Source organism: Rutilus rutilus (genome assembly GCF_951802725.1).
Source record: "Rutilus rutilus genome assembly, chromosome: 12".
Lineage (NCBI taxonomy): Eukaryota > Metazoa > Chordata > Actinopteri > Cypriniformes > Leuciscidae > Rutilus > Rutilus rutilus.
Genome location: NC_140217.1, coordinates 27503922 through 27518027, shown reverse-complemented (window position 1 = coordinate 27518027; position 14106 = coordinate 27503922). Strand labels below are relative to the sequence as shown.

General features: G+C 37.2%; 1 protein-coding gene across 3 annotated transcripts in view; it reads left to right on the top strand.

The window, feature by feature from the left end:
• The window catches only part of mast2 (microtubule associated serine/threonine kinase 2), a 135862-nt gene that overhangs the window by 45703 nt on the left and 76053 nt on the right, over nucleotides 1-14106 (top strand). The window contains exon 1 of one of the 3 annotated variants that reach the window (XM_084426142.1): nucleotides 11364-13073. The exons of the other annotated variants lie outside the window; for them this stretch is intronic. Within the exon in view, the coding sequence (XP_084282268.1) occupies nucleotides 13035-13073 (39 nt within the window). The 5' untranslated portion in view covers nucleotides 11364-13034. Of the gene's footprint in view, nucleotides 1-11363; nucleotides 13074-14106 lie in introns of those variants that run through there. 3 annotated transcript variants of the gene reach the window in all.

The window sequence follows — 14106 nt, the reverse complement described above, 5'->3', positions numbered from 1 at the left end:
TTTGGCGCAAGTCGACTTGAGTAGGCCCGTCTGCCGGAAGCTAGTTATTTTAGTTATAAAGTTAGATTTATAAAATTTAGTTTATAAAGTTTTAAATATGGATATTTTTCTTACACCAATGCATCGCTTCGTTTCAGAAGGGCTTTATTAACCCCCTGGAGTTGTATGGAATAATTTTATGATGGATGGATGCACTTTTTTGATCTTCAAAATCAGGAGGACCGCCATTCACTACCATTATAAAGCTTGGAAGAGCAATGATATTTTTTAATATAACTCTAATTGTGTTCGTCTGAAAGAGGAATGTCATATACATTTAGGATGGCTTGAGGGTGAGTAAATCATGGATAGTTTTCATTTTTGGGCGAACTATCCCTTTGATTCCCACTTGTATCAGCAGCACATACACTTTCTCTTTCTCCTGCATGTCATTTATATTTGTTATTGGCTGTCTGTGCTTTGGCATCAGGTGCTTATTGGAGGTCAGCTCTACCTGAATGCCATTTCACTCATAGATCAGATCTATTTCTTCAGCCAACACAGCCATGGATAAAAGCCATGTGAGGTTGCCGTGGAAACTGTCAGGGCTGTTGTGAATGTTGTCTCTTTGTGAATTGATTCACATTTAGTTTTTTTTAGTTTTTTTCTCTCTGTTGCTCTTTGTGTCACTCTCACTTACAATCAGTTGCAAGATTTGGTGGTTGAGACTTATTTATTTATTTAAACAGATTGAATCCTGCGTGTCTGGTCGCATCCAGCCTTGACCTTATATGTATTTACATAGTTCTAGGTGGTTGCATCAAATAGCAGAATTGGATATCAGTTTCTGGGACTATAGCAAATTTGAAATTCAACAATTATAATATAATGATGCTGATAACATAATTTGCAATGGGAAAAATGAAAGATCTGTAGTTGTTTATATATAATATAATATATAATGTAATATTTGTTATGCTTTTCTGATTCTTATTGAAGACAAAAGCAGGTTTCTAAACATACTGCTGACCCTGTGGTTTTCTTCTTTCAGCTGAGACACCCTCATTCATTATTCATTATCGCTTTTGGAGCCTAGATCCAAAGATGGTGACGGTGTCCAGCTACTTTCCTATTTGATCAGATGCTCTCAAACAGGATGTGATGGGCTGGAAAAAAACAGTTATTGAGTTTGTACAGTGATTGATTGAGTCAAGTCTGGATCAGCCAGAGAGGAACTGATGTCTCCCTTTTAATTAACCCGCTTGTAGCTTCAGACTGTCTGTCAATACAGCAGCCAGCCCTGTGCCTCATTGTCACTGTAAGATTGTGTAAATTAGCTCACCCCATTGGGACAAGTTGTTTGATTCTTGTAATCTGCACAATAAACAGTGCCGTGGCAGTTTTTGCCACGTTACTCGCTGCTGGTTTAATTTAGTTTTATGCAAGCAGAGCTGCGGTTGGTGCAATGGTAGAGTCGGCTCCTGGAAAGTCTGGTCGAATGAACTACCATCCAGCGCTGTAGAGTCTCACACTTTTAAAGTGGAGATTTCACACCATTTATGAGCCCAACGTCTAACCACGAAAAAAAAAAACAGACAATGAGACAAACAAGCTCCACTTTTTCATTTACATCCCTCTGGATGCTTATGCACAAACATTATTTTCCCATTAGGCTTTTCAGCTGTAGGAAAAGTGCTACATTGAAAAACAGAAATAAAATGTTGCAGTAAGGAATAAGAGCATCTCTGTGACTCTTTTCACTGGAGAACCATAAAGAGTGTTGGTTGTGTTGCTCTATTTTCTATGAGGCAGGATGATGAAAAAGTCTCATCACTCAGGTTGCAGTATATTAGGGGAAATAATTGTGATTTATGTTTTTGTGACTCTAATAGAATATTTTTTTATTAATATTCTAGAATAGAATTTTATGTTGCCTGACTATTGGGTCAAGAACTTTTAATTTAGGTATTCAGTGAATCTTGTACAATATGAGCACAGTCTCTCTGCTTCTACATAAATGTTGCACATGTGAAAGTTTGGATTGCACTGTGATTTATCTATAGATGTGATTTATACATAGATGAGTTTTAATTAAGTGAGAGCTATTAAGCATCCTATAAAATGACATCATACTTTGTCTTGGTGATTCACTATTGCTTGTCTGTCAGGATAGTTATTGTGCTAAAAGGCATCTCATTTATCACAATGATGGTGAACGTGAACCCCCACCGACTTCCCATAAATGCACAGACAGACCTTTTTGTTGTTGTTGTTGCTTAGATAGAAATCTCAAATGTTTTCAGCAGATTCTGTCCCAGGGCCATTTTTTCTGTAAAACTTTCATTAATATTGCCAAATAATTTGATGGGAGTGTTTTTCATTTATTGTCTCAGATGCCTACCTACCAGAGTTTGTGCTGAAATCAGATGAATTGATTATTTGAGGTCAGTTGAGATGACTGGTTCGAATTTTATTCTTTTCCTTATTTTCAGTCTGTGTATAGAATTGATACATAGAGAATAATCTATACTCTATTGATTCCTTTGTAGACTCAGTATTATTTGTACATCAGATGTATTGCCTTTCTCCCTCTTTCTTCCCTTCCCTGAGATCTTGACCCATCACAGAGTTTCCAGTGTGGTTATTTGAGCTGTATTGATCCATTCATCCTCTGAGATCTTATTACCTCCAATGCTTATATATATATATATATATATATATATATATATATATGTGTGTATGTATGTATATGTGTGTATGTGTGTGTGTGCATTAAACTGTTCTCTGCCAATCTATCAGTGTCCTACAGGCTGCTATTGACTCACGCTCTAAGCCATTAATAATTATTACATTTTCACCTCTGCTACAAATTTAATGTGGATGCATTTTCCTGCCAGCGAGGTTTTCGGGCCTCTCTTTGGCTAGCACCCCGAGACACTGAGCTCTCCAGTTGAGAGTTGTTTTTTAGGCTCTGAAGGGTACACATTCTTGTGCTTTTGCTTAACCTGAGAGCTCAGCTGTGGAGTTTACTTGAGTTGAATGCTATATTTATTTGTAAAAAGAATATATAAAGATGTAAACTTACAATCATAGATGCTTGTTAAGCAGTATTCTAGAACACTTGAGTCTGATTTTCTTTGCTTTTTGTAACTTTTAGCCTGAACTCAAATTCTCATACACGTTGTTTAGGATCAAATATCCAAATGGGATTCTTGCATCTGATTATAATGACCAATTTCTTGTCAAATGAAATGGTCGATATCAGTCCTGATTTTTCCTCATGTTGTTTCAAGCCTGTATGTCTGACTTACTTTCTTCTGTGGAACATAAATGAAGGGATTTCGAAAAATGTGTTTTTTGTTGTCCATACAATGGAAGTCAATGGTAAACAGACCTTTTAGGTTTCCTCCATTCTTCAAACATTCTTCACCTTTAGTGTTCCACAGAAGAGAGAACGACATGAGGTTGTGTAAATGTGTAAATTTAAAAAATATTTTACATTTTTGGGTGATGTATCCCTTTAAGCTTTAATTAAGCGCTTGATGCGTCCTTAGTTAAAACTAGGGCAGATGGCAACGATTGTTCTTGAGGAATAGGATTATATTGTTTTTGTTTTTTTTGTAATTACTGTCACCTCTACTGTGGCTTGCACTGCTTAAACCTGATCTTCTCTTAACGTCTATTTGACAGCAGTGCTGGGAAGGATCAGTCACTCAAGGCAGCAAACTCGATTTTTCACTTACACACTGCAACTGCTATATCATTACACTGCCCCGTGCATTCGGTAGGTGAATAAGTTGTCTTTATATTGTGAGCTGTGATTGATAGATGAGCCTTTCTTATGGTGGATGAAGTCTGGCATTGATGTTCTGACTGGCTGCTTACCAAACCCAAGAACATCCTTGAAGAAAGTGCTTAGCTTGTGATACAACTCCCAGTGCGGGTTTGAGAGCAGTAAAACGATCTTTGTTTTTAATAGGTACAAGATTGGAAATATGATGCAAGTAACTGAAAACTTGCAACATGCACTCCCTGAGCATATAGACTTTGCGGATCAACTCACTATGCTTTAACCTCAGTGTGAAGCAGATGTTACAATATGTGCATGTGGTTGATTATTAATGTAGATGAATAGTGCTATTTTTGTAGGACAACATGGAAGTTAGCATCACCCTAGTTCCCTTAACAAACACAATAGGATTTTTCCATTGGCTTTTAGATCATTGTTGAAAATAAGCTCTGTGACCAACACAAGTTTATGAGTCTCACATGGTTTGTTCATCATGATAATCTTCACAAATGAACACAACTATGAATTTTGAAGTCTAAATACAATCGTCAGAAGTAAAAAGCTAAACATAGGCTATAAATGAACTATACTATGGCCGCATGACTTCAGCGTCACCACCATTAAGCTTCCGACAACTCTTGTCTTTATTTAAAAAGAAGTTTATATTCGAGTTAGAATAGTTTGCAAGAGCGTGATTAGAAACACATTGAGGCTGTAAAAAGAGTTTACCGTTCAACGTCCTCGACAGCGTCTGTAGTCCCATTTAGCCACTTGTTAGCAACTGCCTTTTTCAAGACAATAAAAGCTTTCAAAAATCACAAGGGGGTATTACTGATGTGTTTTATGTCATAGAATAAAACGTGAAAATATCTTGAGCTTGTGTTAATCACAGTCCTTTATTCAGATATTTAACCAAAAACCTGTTTAAAAAACCCATTGACAAAGAAACCGTAAGTACTAAAAGGCTTGTTTCTGGGTTTTGGCCTATGAAAAAATTGGCCACTCTTGTTTGTTTCTTAATCAACTTTTCTAGCTTAATAGTTTTTTTAAGAAGAGAGTGTCCTGCTCCAGGCCTTCATCTCACAAACATGATAATCTCTCCCCTTATGAGAATGTTTTGTTGAAACAGAATTGTTCTTTGTAAATAGTCATGCAAAAGTAGGCTAAACGTTCACTACTGTGCATGTGTTAAGGAGATATGCTATTGTTGCTGTTAAACCTCTTCCTTACTTTTTACTGCTTGCCTGAGGAAGCTGACTAACTGCTTTTGAGTTGAATGACAAGCTTTTCAATGGTGATGAGATAAAGTTTATCACAGGAGCTCTTATCTTGATGGTCTCTGTTTGTCAAAATGCTTACATCATTGTGAAACTAGTGTTTGTTTGTTTGTTTAAGCCCTGCTTAATAACATTCCTGAGTTGTGCACATGAAGGAAGGAGGTTATTAAAGGTCAAGTGTGTAATATTGTTTTCAAACAGTTTAATTTAATTAATATTTTTGTGGATTTTTTTTCTCTGGATCCTTTAATAAAAAGAAACTTGGAAAGAAAAGCTAATAAAAAAGAAAAAGAAAAGAATTTTTTTTAATAAAATATACTTACTGTCTTCAATATTTTCATCAAAACTTAATTTATCAAAAGCAGTATGTCAAGTGAGTACTATGTCCAAATATGCAATATTTATAAAACAGTAGGCGAAAAATCTAATTCAGAAAATTCAGAATTTGCTGAATCTGATTTTTCGCCTACTGTTTTATATACAGTGTGTGTGTGTGTATATATATATATATATATATATATATATATATGGGGTAACAAAGGCAATTTCACATATCGCTAACAACCTACACTTCACCTAATAGGCCTGTAGGTGGCACATGGACTTCATTTAATCAACTATGATAGCTTTATCAAATGAAAATTACTAAAAATAAAACTTTATTGATTACAATTGTATTGATAAGAGTAAACTGAACACTGCTTACCATTAATGCGACTTTTGGTAATGCAAGATTTTAGTGAATGCTTTGTAATTTGTCTTCACATTAGATATTTTATGAGAAGCAAATGAGACGAACCATAGATTCAGATCGCTCAACAAATGCAAATTCGTACAGACAGACCGCAAAGAACGATATTCGAAAGGTGCAAAAGTGAAAATTCCTATTTAAGAATTCAAAATTATGTTTAATTTTTACTTTGTATAGTAGCACGGAGGTTGCACACACCACATTTTATTCACCAACTAGGATCGCAAACAATATGGTCTAGAATCATGTTTCGATTTATTACAGTTCGTCACAGAGTCACAGCCAGCTTCATGAAGAAACATAGACTGGCTGTATGACACCTTAGTTTGAGCAGAATTTCACAATGAACATCGCTAAACTCCAATGTACATGTTTGTTGGTGTCGTCAGATCATCAGCGCTTTTATTGCAGTGCAGAGAGAGCATGTGCACATGATTGTCAGATTGAGAAGATTAAGTAATACAAGGTAACGTAAATGTCTAAATAATAATAATAAAAATAATTACTGAGGAAAATATCTTTGTTTTTAATGAATTTTTTTAATGAATCCTGTTTTGCCTGTGTTTCTTGGTCATTCATTAGTTGTCATGATTTCTAATTAGTTCTCACCTGTTCCATGTTCCGTTAATTATTTTCCCCTCTGTATTTAAGCCCTCTGTTCCTTTTGTTCATTGTCTGAAGTTAAAGTATGGTAGGTGTGTTATCGTCTGTGTTTATTAGAGTAATTCTTGATTATTCACTCTGCATCACACATCGTCTTTGAGTTAAGCACCCACCACCCGTTGCAGTTAATCCATGAGTTTTTAAAGTAGGTTTACAGGACATGTTTTGGTTATTTCAGTAATTTTAGGACTTAATGTAGAATATGATTTCCCAGATAGTCCACCAGTTCTTCATAAACAGTCATGTTCAGCAGAATCAGCACACACACTCACCCACGACTCCCAAAACTAAGACCAGGTTAAAAAGATGGCTTATGTGGTTTTTTGGGGGTTTTTTTTTGCCTGAAGCTTGCTCAGCACTCAATATTTAGTGCCCCTGACGATGCCGTTTCTTGGAAGCAGCCTGTGCCTGCTCTCCACAGATACTTGAGCCCTTGATAACACCCTCTACTGCAGTCTGAACCTGCCCTCAACAAGTCCCTCATCACTATGAGACCGCTTAGTGGCATCAGATGACGTCTGGTTTTGTTTGAACATCTTTGACATTCAGTGGGCTGGGAATTCAAATTGTGCAAGTCAGTGCACTGGTTGTATAGACCTTATGCACCAGAGAAACAAGGGCACAGCCAACTTTAGAATATTGTCTTTGAACTTCCGTTTTTGCGGTCGCTCTGTATATTTCTGGCATTGCTGTCCATGAGTAGGCTAATTAGCTTTTGAAGTGGATTTACTTAATGTAAAGTTAACAAAAGTTATCATGAGGATTGTAATGTTTTAAGCAGATGTCTTAACAAATGTCGGTTGACCGGGAAGATTTTAAAACGAGCCGTTCATTCATAAATACTCAAGATCGCTGTGAAAATACAGACCGGAAGACAAAAGCAGCGCTGAAAAGGGGCGGGACTACATAAGGTCTGTAGAGTTAAAAAATTATGTTGTGCATTTTACCTACAGCTCAAGTTCACATTTACCTTTTTGCTTATAAATGAGGCAGGTTTGCCATGTTATATGGCTTTAAATTATTATTTTATAACTGTCTTACTTTCTTAAATGCTAATGTGTGTTTTCATCATTAATTTATGGTTTAGTTCTCAATAGGCACACACATTATAACCTTGAGGGTTCCAGAATAAGATTTGCTTTTATAGAAATGTTGTCCTGTAGCTAGATGTTGAATTAAATTAATTTTTGGTTTCCTCTTTCCCCCGGGTAGGTCTAAATGTTTTTGTTTGTGGTATATATCACATATTTGTAATGGCGCACTAGATTAATGGCATCCATTTCTGCTGTCAAGTTTGCTTTTAGCACTTCCCGACTCCCTCATTACGTGCCCAACGAATGGCGCAGGAACATCACTTCTCAGCTCAATGAGAACGGTAGTCCACAAACACGCTGACTTGTTCACATGTAATTTGAAGTGTGAACTGCTACAACTAAATATAGTTTATTAATCTGTGTTTGTGTATGTATATATAAATACTGTTCCATATATTCAATACTGTATACATACAAATAATTTTGTATTATTGTATGTAGAATTGAACCACGACTTAATGTTTCCATAGAAATCAGTATGTCAGTTCAGTTCAGTGTGAAATAATTATGGTTTTATACCTTTTTAATCCCAGTCTAATTTTATCCCAATCTACTAATTTAGGGAAGCAGTTCTCACAGTGATCATGAAGAGGTTTAACTACCTGGACCCCATGCCTTCAGAAGTTATTTTCGGATTAATGTGGTAAATTTGAGCCATACACATTAATTGTGGAAAAGAGTAATTGAACTAGTAAATAATTGGTACTCTAAGAGAGTAGTGAAGTCTTCTCCATAACTATAGTGATAAAGAAAAAGAGGATAGATATTGTTGGAGTCAATTTGAGATTGATCAACAATAAACACATTGACAGCCTAATTCCATCTCACCTTTATATATAATAAACATAATGCTATTATCTCTTTGTGTGCATGATAATATCGTTATCATTCTCAGTTACCACAGGCCCTTATGGTAGTATGCTTTTTTTTTAACATTCCTGTAGCTTCAGATTTGAAACAGGAGCAGTGTCGTGGAGTGTGTGCGAGGTCAGGACTATCTTATTACATGAATAGTCTGAATATTTGTCATGCGTCAGCTTTTCATGCCATGAAGTGCCTCCCAGGTGCAGGTCATCGAGTGTAACTGAGCCAGACTCACATTTGTAATATAATACAGTTACTTGAAGCCTCACAGGATGTTGCAATAAAGCAGGTTCATTAGTAATGTATATTTACAGCATACAGTTCATTTGAATCCTTCTTTCCCGACAATAATAAGGTAAAACGACTCTTCTGTCTCAGTGGTGAACTAAGTGAGATGTGGGTTGAGTCTTTGATTCCAAATTGTGGGACACACTCCCGATTCCAAACTTTGCATAAAAATACCTGGATGTAAACCTATCTGCTTATAAGCAGTCCTTATATCTAATGTCTGGTTTTGGACGTTTATTTTCCTGTTTACTGTTTTAGTTTTGCACCATAGTAGTAGTATATTTGTTGATTAATTCCTTGATCATCCTCAGGTTTTGCAATTGATTTCGACTTGTACAGCATTTACGTCCTTGTAGAACTCATAATTACAACTTGTAAACTCAGAATTTTCTGAGAGCTCCGACTTGTACCACGTGACCGCTCTACCACCGAAATGTTGCAGATTCATTTTGGCGTTGATAGTGTTGCCGTAGATATGCATAATTCCGAGTTTGAGGATGTGAACGGCTCAGAGCAGAAAGTCATATGTTGTCATCTCGTAATTATAACATGGTGTGAATGCAGCAATAGCCCTTGTGTTTCATTGTTCTTTGTTAGGTTTTAGTTCTCAGTTTTGGTTCTTGTTTGCTTTTTTTTTTCTTGGATGTTTAGGGTTTATCTTTGTTAAAATGAGTTTATCTGCATTTAGATCCAGTCCCCCCCTCTTTTCTGACTTCACCATCATCACATTTAGAACATAAGTGTTATTATAAATCTGTCATTTGTAGTTAAGTGGCTTGTTAAGGAGCTCCATAAAATGTTTACAGACCTGTATGGATTGACTTACACTATCTGCATTTAGATGCATAAATCATCTTGTGCTATGCTAACATTGGCTAAAAATACTTGTTCCAATGTTTCACACTGCCCTTCAGATATTCCTGAAGATGTTAATAGTGTAGGCTGCCTCCAGCATATGCCGCATTCTCACACCTTTGGCTAACTGGCAACATTTCAGTTACTGAGTAACTTGACATGAGATAGTGCCCTCTTTTCAGAGAACAGTTCATTGATAAGACTTGTGGCAGTGGGCTATGTTACCTTTCTAGTCCATGACTTGACCTTTAACCCTTGAACTTAAATGTGATATATCAGACTCTGTATATACAAGTGCATGCAAAGGGTGCAATGAGGTCACATTGACTGCTTTATCTTGCTTATTTAGCTGGACAGTTTATTTAAAGCAATTCTGCAAACAGGTTTCTGGAGTTTATAGTGAACTGGACTGGATAGTGACTGGAGATATAAAAATGGGAATAGTTCTTCTAGAGATATAGAATTGTTTTTTTAATGGACAGTCAGTCATTGACTTGTTTTTTTTGTGATTCACCTAATCACCATTCTTTCTTTCTCCTCTCATAGATTCAGGGCCATCACCATCTGTGTTTACATCCGTGTATAGACATAAGTCCTGTGAAAACATATTGTAAAAAAAAAAAAGAAGTGAATCACATGACATTTTGCATGTGTTTTATAATTTTTTTTGAGTTTAGAAAAGAACAACAAAGTAATATTAGTGATCAATGATAAATGGCTGAAAATGTCAAAAAGCAGCTATGTTGCTGTGGAAAATAACTCCACAGCTTCAGTAGCTGTTGCTGCCCTCTGTCTTTTTTTAAAGTCATTTAAGACAGTGTAGGTCAGGGAGCATGATTAAATGATTTAATAGTTTTATTTTATTTTTTTGTTTGGAATTAATCATACTAAATTGACAGTCCTAGTAATTACATAATTAATCATTACAAATTACGAAGCTAGTAATAATTACTTCTTTTTTTTTTTTTTTTTTTTTTTTTGTGCAAATCTACTTGTGAATGAAGAGTTCAGATTATTAATTGTATTCTTATAGTGCCTGCACACTTAGTTACTATGGTTTTATGGGTGATCTTACTACAAAGACATGCGCACACAGAATACCCAAACACATAATTTGCTTTTCCTCTGGCACTCACCTGATCATATAATGACTCTCTGTCCGCTCTTCACTGTGTGCGTAGGAGGACAGAGCTTCTCTTTCCACTTCTCTCTCTTTCACTCTCTCTCTTTCTCTCCACTACACATACATTTTCTGCTATGCTCACGTTGCTTATCTTGCCTGTTATGCTTCTATGACGTCAAGGAGAGAGAGGAGAGGTGGGTGATTAATATATATGTATGGTGTTGGCAATGGCAATGTTCTGCCTATGGACGACAATCCCTCTTGCTTTTGTTCCTGCAGTCCCTTGAGATGAACACAGCCGCAGCTAATGTATCACTGTACAGAAGGAAAGCCCTGCACAATCTCATTAGACTGTCATTACCGAATATACTGATATTAGCCTCACTTATTTTTCTTCATAGACGCCCTATTTGAACAGGAAGGAGAGGCACAAAGAATAGATCATTTTGAGCTTGTTGGTAGAATAGTAAAAGGAGAGAAATATAATTTGTGTGCATGTGTATTTTTGTGTTTTGGGGTAAAGCAGAGTGTTGTGAGCAGAATGGCAGAGAAGGGAGTGAAGGGGGTGGAGCTTTTTGGCTCCCCCATTCATATTATGCAAATAGTTCTGAGCCTGTGTGCGTCTGATTGGCTGGCTGGATGTGTTGCTGGCTGATAGGACAGATAAAGCAGCATTCAGCAGTGAGGCGCTGGGAAGAGGAGGAGGACAGCTTACAAGGAACAGAGAAAGAGAAACGGAAGATATAGAAGGCTTTAATGTACAGCACAAGCAAAGAAATACAGCTATTTAATTTCTTTAACCACCTGCATGTGCACTGATAGAAGACTGTACAAACGGAAGATTTAAATGACAAGACTGAATGTGACTGGATTGTGACTGTACCGTTGCAGCCCCTCCGACAGGCAGCCCATTCACAAACAGCGGACCGCTTCAAGCGCTCTGACAGGGGAGAAGATGAGGAAATTCTGACTGACACTCCTTCTGCATGGAATTTTTATCTTGTCCTCGGTCTCAGTGGTTTTCAGGAGACCAATCTTGGCTCTAGTCCAGTTCATCAGGCTGAGCTGAGGAAGCTGAATAAAGCCGGGAAGATATGCGAAGAAAAAGCAGACAAGCAATCAGCGTGAGTGCAGCGTCTGTTTGCACCTGCCACTGAAAGACAGCTCTGCCAGCACGGCTTTTGTCGTCCGCCTGCCTTCCTGGCGAATGAGAGACCAAGGCCTCTCGGCCGAGGGGAATGGAATTCAGCCATGCGGCTCTGACTGGAGTTGTTGTTTGCCTTGTGCTGTCAGTGGGCAGGCAGTGCCTGCGTTCCTCCTGCTGCTGCTACTGACTGTTTCCAGATTATCTCAAGAGTGTAGGCTGAAAATATTCTCTGCTTGCTTCCGCCCTTCCACTTTTAGCCACTCTTGGGCAGAAGCAAGTGATAAACAACTAACTTGATGACTTGAATTAACCTACTTGGTGAACGGATGCACTGGGGGTTGAACTTAACTTGGTTGATTTAACGGAGTCTGTTGCCCCTTAAACTGATTCTGCATCTCTAGAGGATTGCGCTGGCCTGAATATTTTTCTATTTTCATCCCTCGAGGTGCCATTTTTATCATTAACCGTTCACCGGTTATGCAGAGGCTGTAGTTTCCATAGAAATGAAGATATCTGGGATTCTCTGGAGACTGAGAGTGTCAGAGTAAGGTGAAGGAGAGGTACAGGAAAATAAATCTGTTGTATTTCCTTTAGCCTGGGATGAAAAGATGTTTGGATGATAGTGGAGGTCTCCGAATGGATGAATGAAGGAAGAGTTTCAGGGAGACACTCTGAGGAAGTGAAGATACAGAGAGGTACAAAAACACACTGTTCTCAAAGCACTCCTTTCTCTGAACTGCCAGAAGCAAACAGTGAACAGAGAAAAAGACTCTTAGCCATGTGCTGAAATGCTCTCCTACTCTCAATTGACTCTTTCAGTGTCCTCATGTTGAATCATATTCTTCACATTTTTCCATTTTTGGAATACCTGTTGAAAATCTATACTGTCGAATAGAGCACATTGTTATTTTCATGAATGTCAGATGCTATTCAGTGAGAAAAATTACAAACAAGACTTGTAATAAGTGGGAAAAGTTGTTCAATTGTCATTTGCTAATTTTAGGATGATCGCATCTGTTTTCGCTGTGGATGAGCATGACATCAACAAAGAGCGAATTTTCACCACTAGTATCCAAAGCCTGGTCTCTGTCAGATCATTTGTGCCTCATGGACTTCTGATAATTCTTGGGTAGAGGACTTTATCGTTGATCAGGAAAGTGAGACAACTTCACTAAAGTCAAGATCCAGATACAAGACAGTAAAATGGATGATTCCAGTATATTAAGGCGGAGAGGCCTTCAGGTAAGGATGAATGATACTTCTAACATTATTTAAAAACTTGTTTGAAAGTTTTTCTCCAGTTTCATATATGTGACTAGTCGGTTTGCTTCCTTTCTTATTGTTCACTGTTGCTGTGATGTGTCAGCACATTCAAAAATGTTAAGCACTGCAGAAGGCAAGAAAACTCTGCCTTGGGATCAAATTATCCAGTTTTGTCAAGCAGTGTGTACCTTTCGAATGTGTCTCGGTGATAACAGATTACCGTGCTCAGGGAGGGATTTCAAATTAATTCATGGCTAAATTCAGCATTTTCCTTCTCGTATCTGCTTTTCTGTCCCTTATTCTTCAAATAATTTGCTTACTAGCTTTCCTGTCTCCTTTCTTATTTGAATTACAGGAACTGTCAATAGTCCTCATCATGACTCAGTGTTTTATATGGGTACAAACTTTTTTTTTTGGACAGCTGAACAATGATTGAATTAGACTGAGCTAGAATGTGAACCAATAAAAACACGCTTTTGTGTGTGTGTGTGTGTGTGTGTGTGTGTATATATGTATGTATATGTATATATATATATACATACATACATATATAGACACGCACATCAACACTTAATCATCTGACGCAGATGCTAAACTGGGAGTGTAATCACACACATCAACAAATATTCCTGGCTTTTTGCACACCCACCTCTTTTACAGTCTTGTTTTTTTCTTTAATATTGTAACAGTCCAAGAGTATCTTGTGTAACTGCATTCAGTAAGTCCATCTGCTACTTAACACAAGTAGATGACGACTGCTCTGCTAAATTTGAGAACATAGCCTCTTGATGCTAAGTACATGTCAAGAGATGCCATAAGTGTTTTTTTTTCATATCTCATATACATATATTTAGTATCAATTCTAATTTAAACACAGTGTTAGCTGCACAATGCAGTGCAGGATTCGGACTGCTATTTGAGAAAATATTTGCTTGTGTAATTTAACTCCTTGTCCGCAGGGGTTTTCAGTGGGCAAGATAAGATGTTTGTAAACAAGATGAAAAGAGAAATG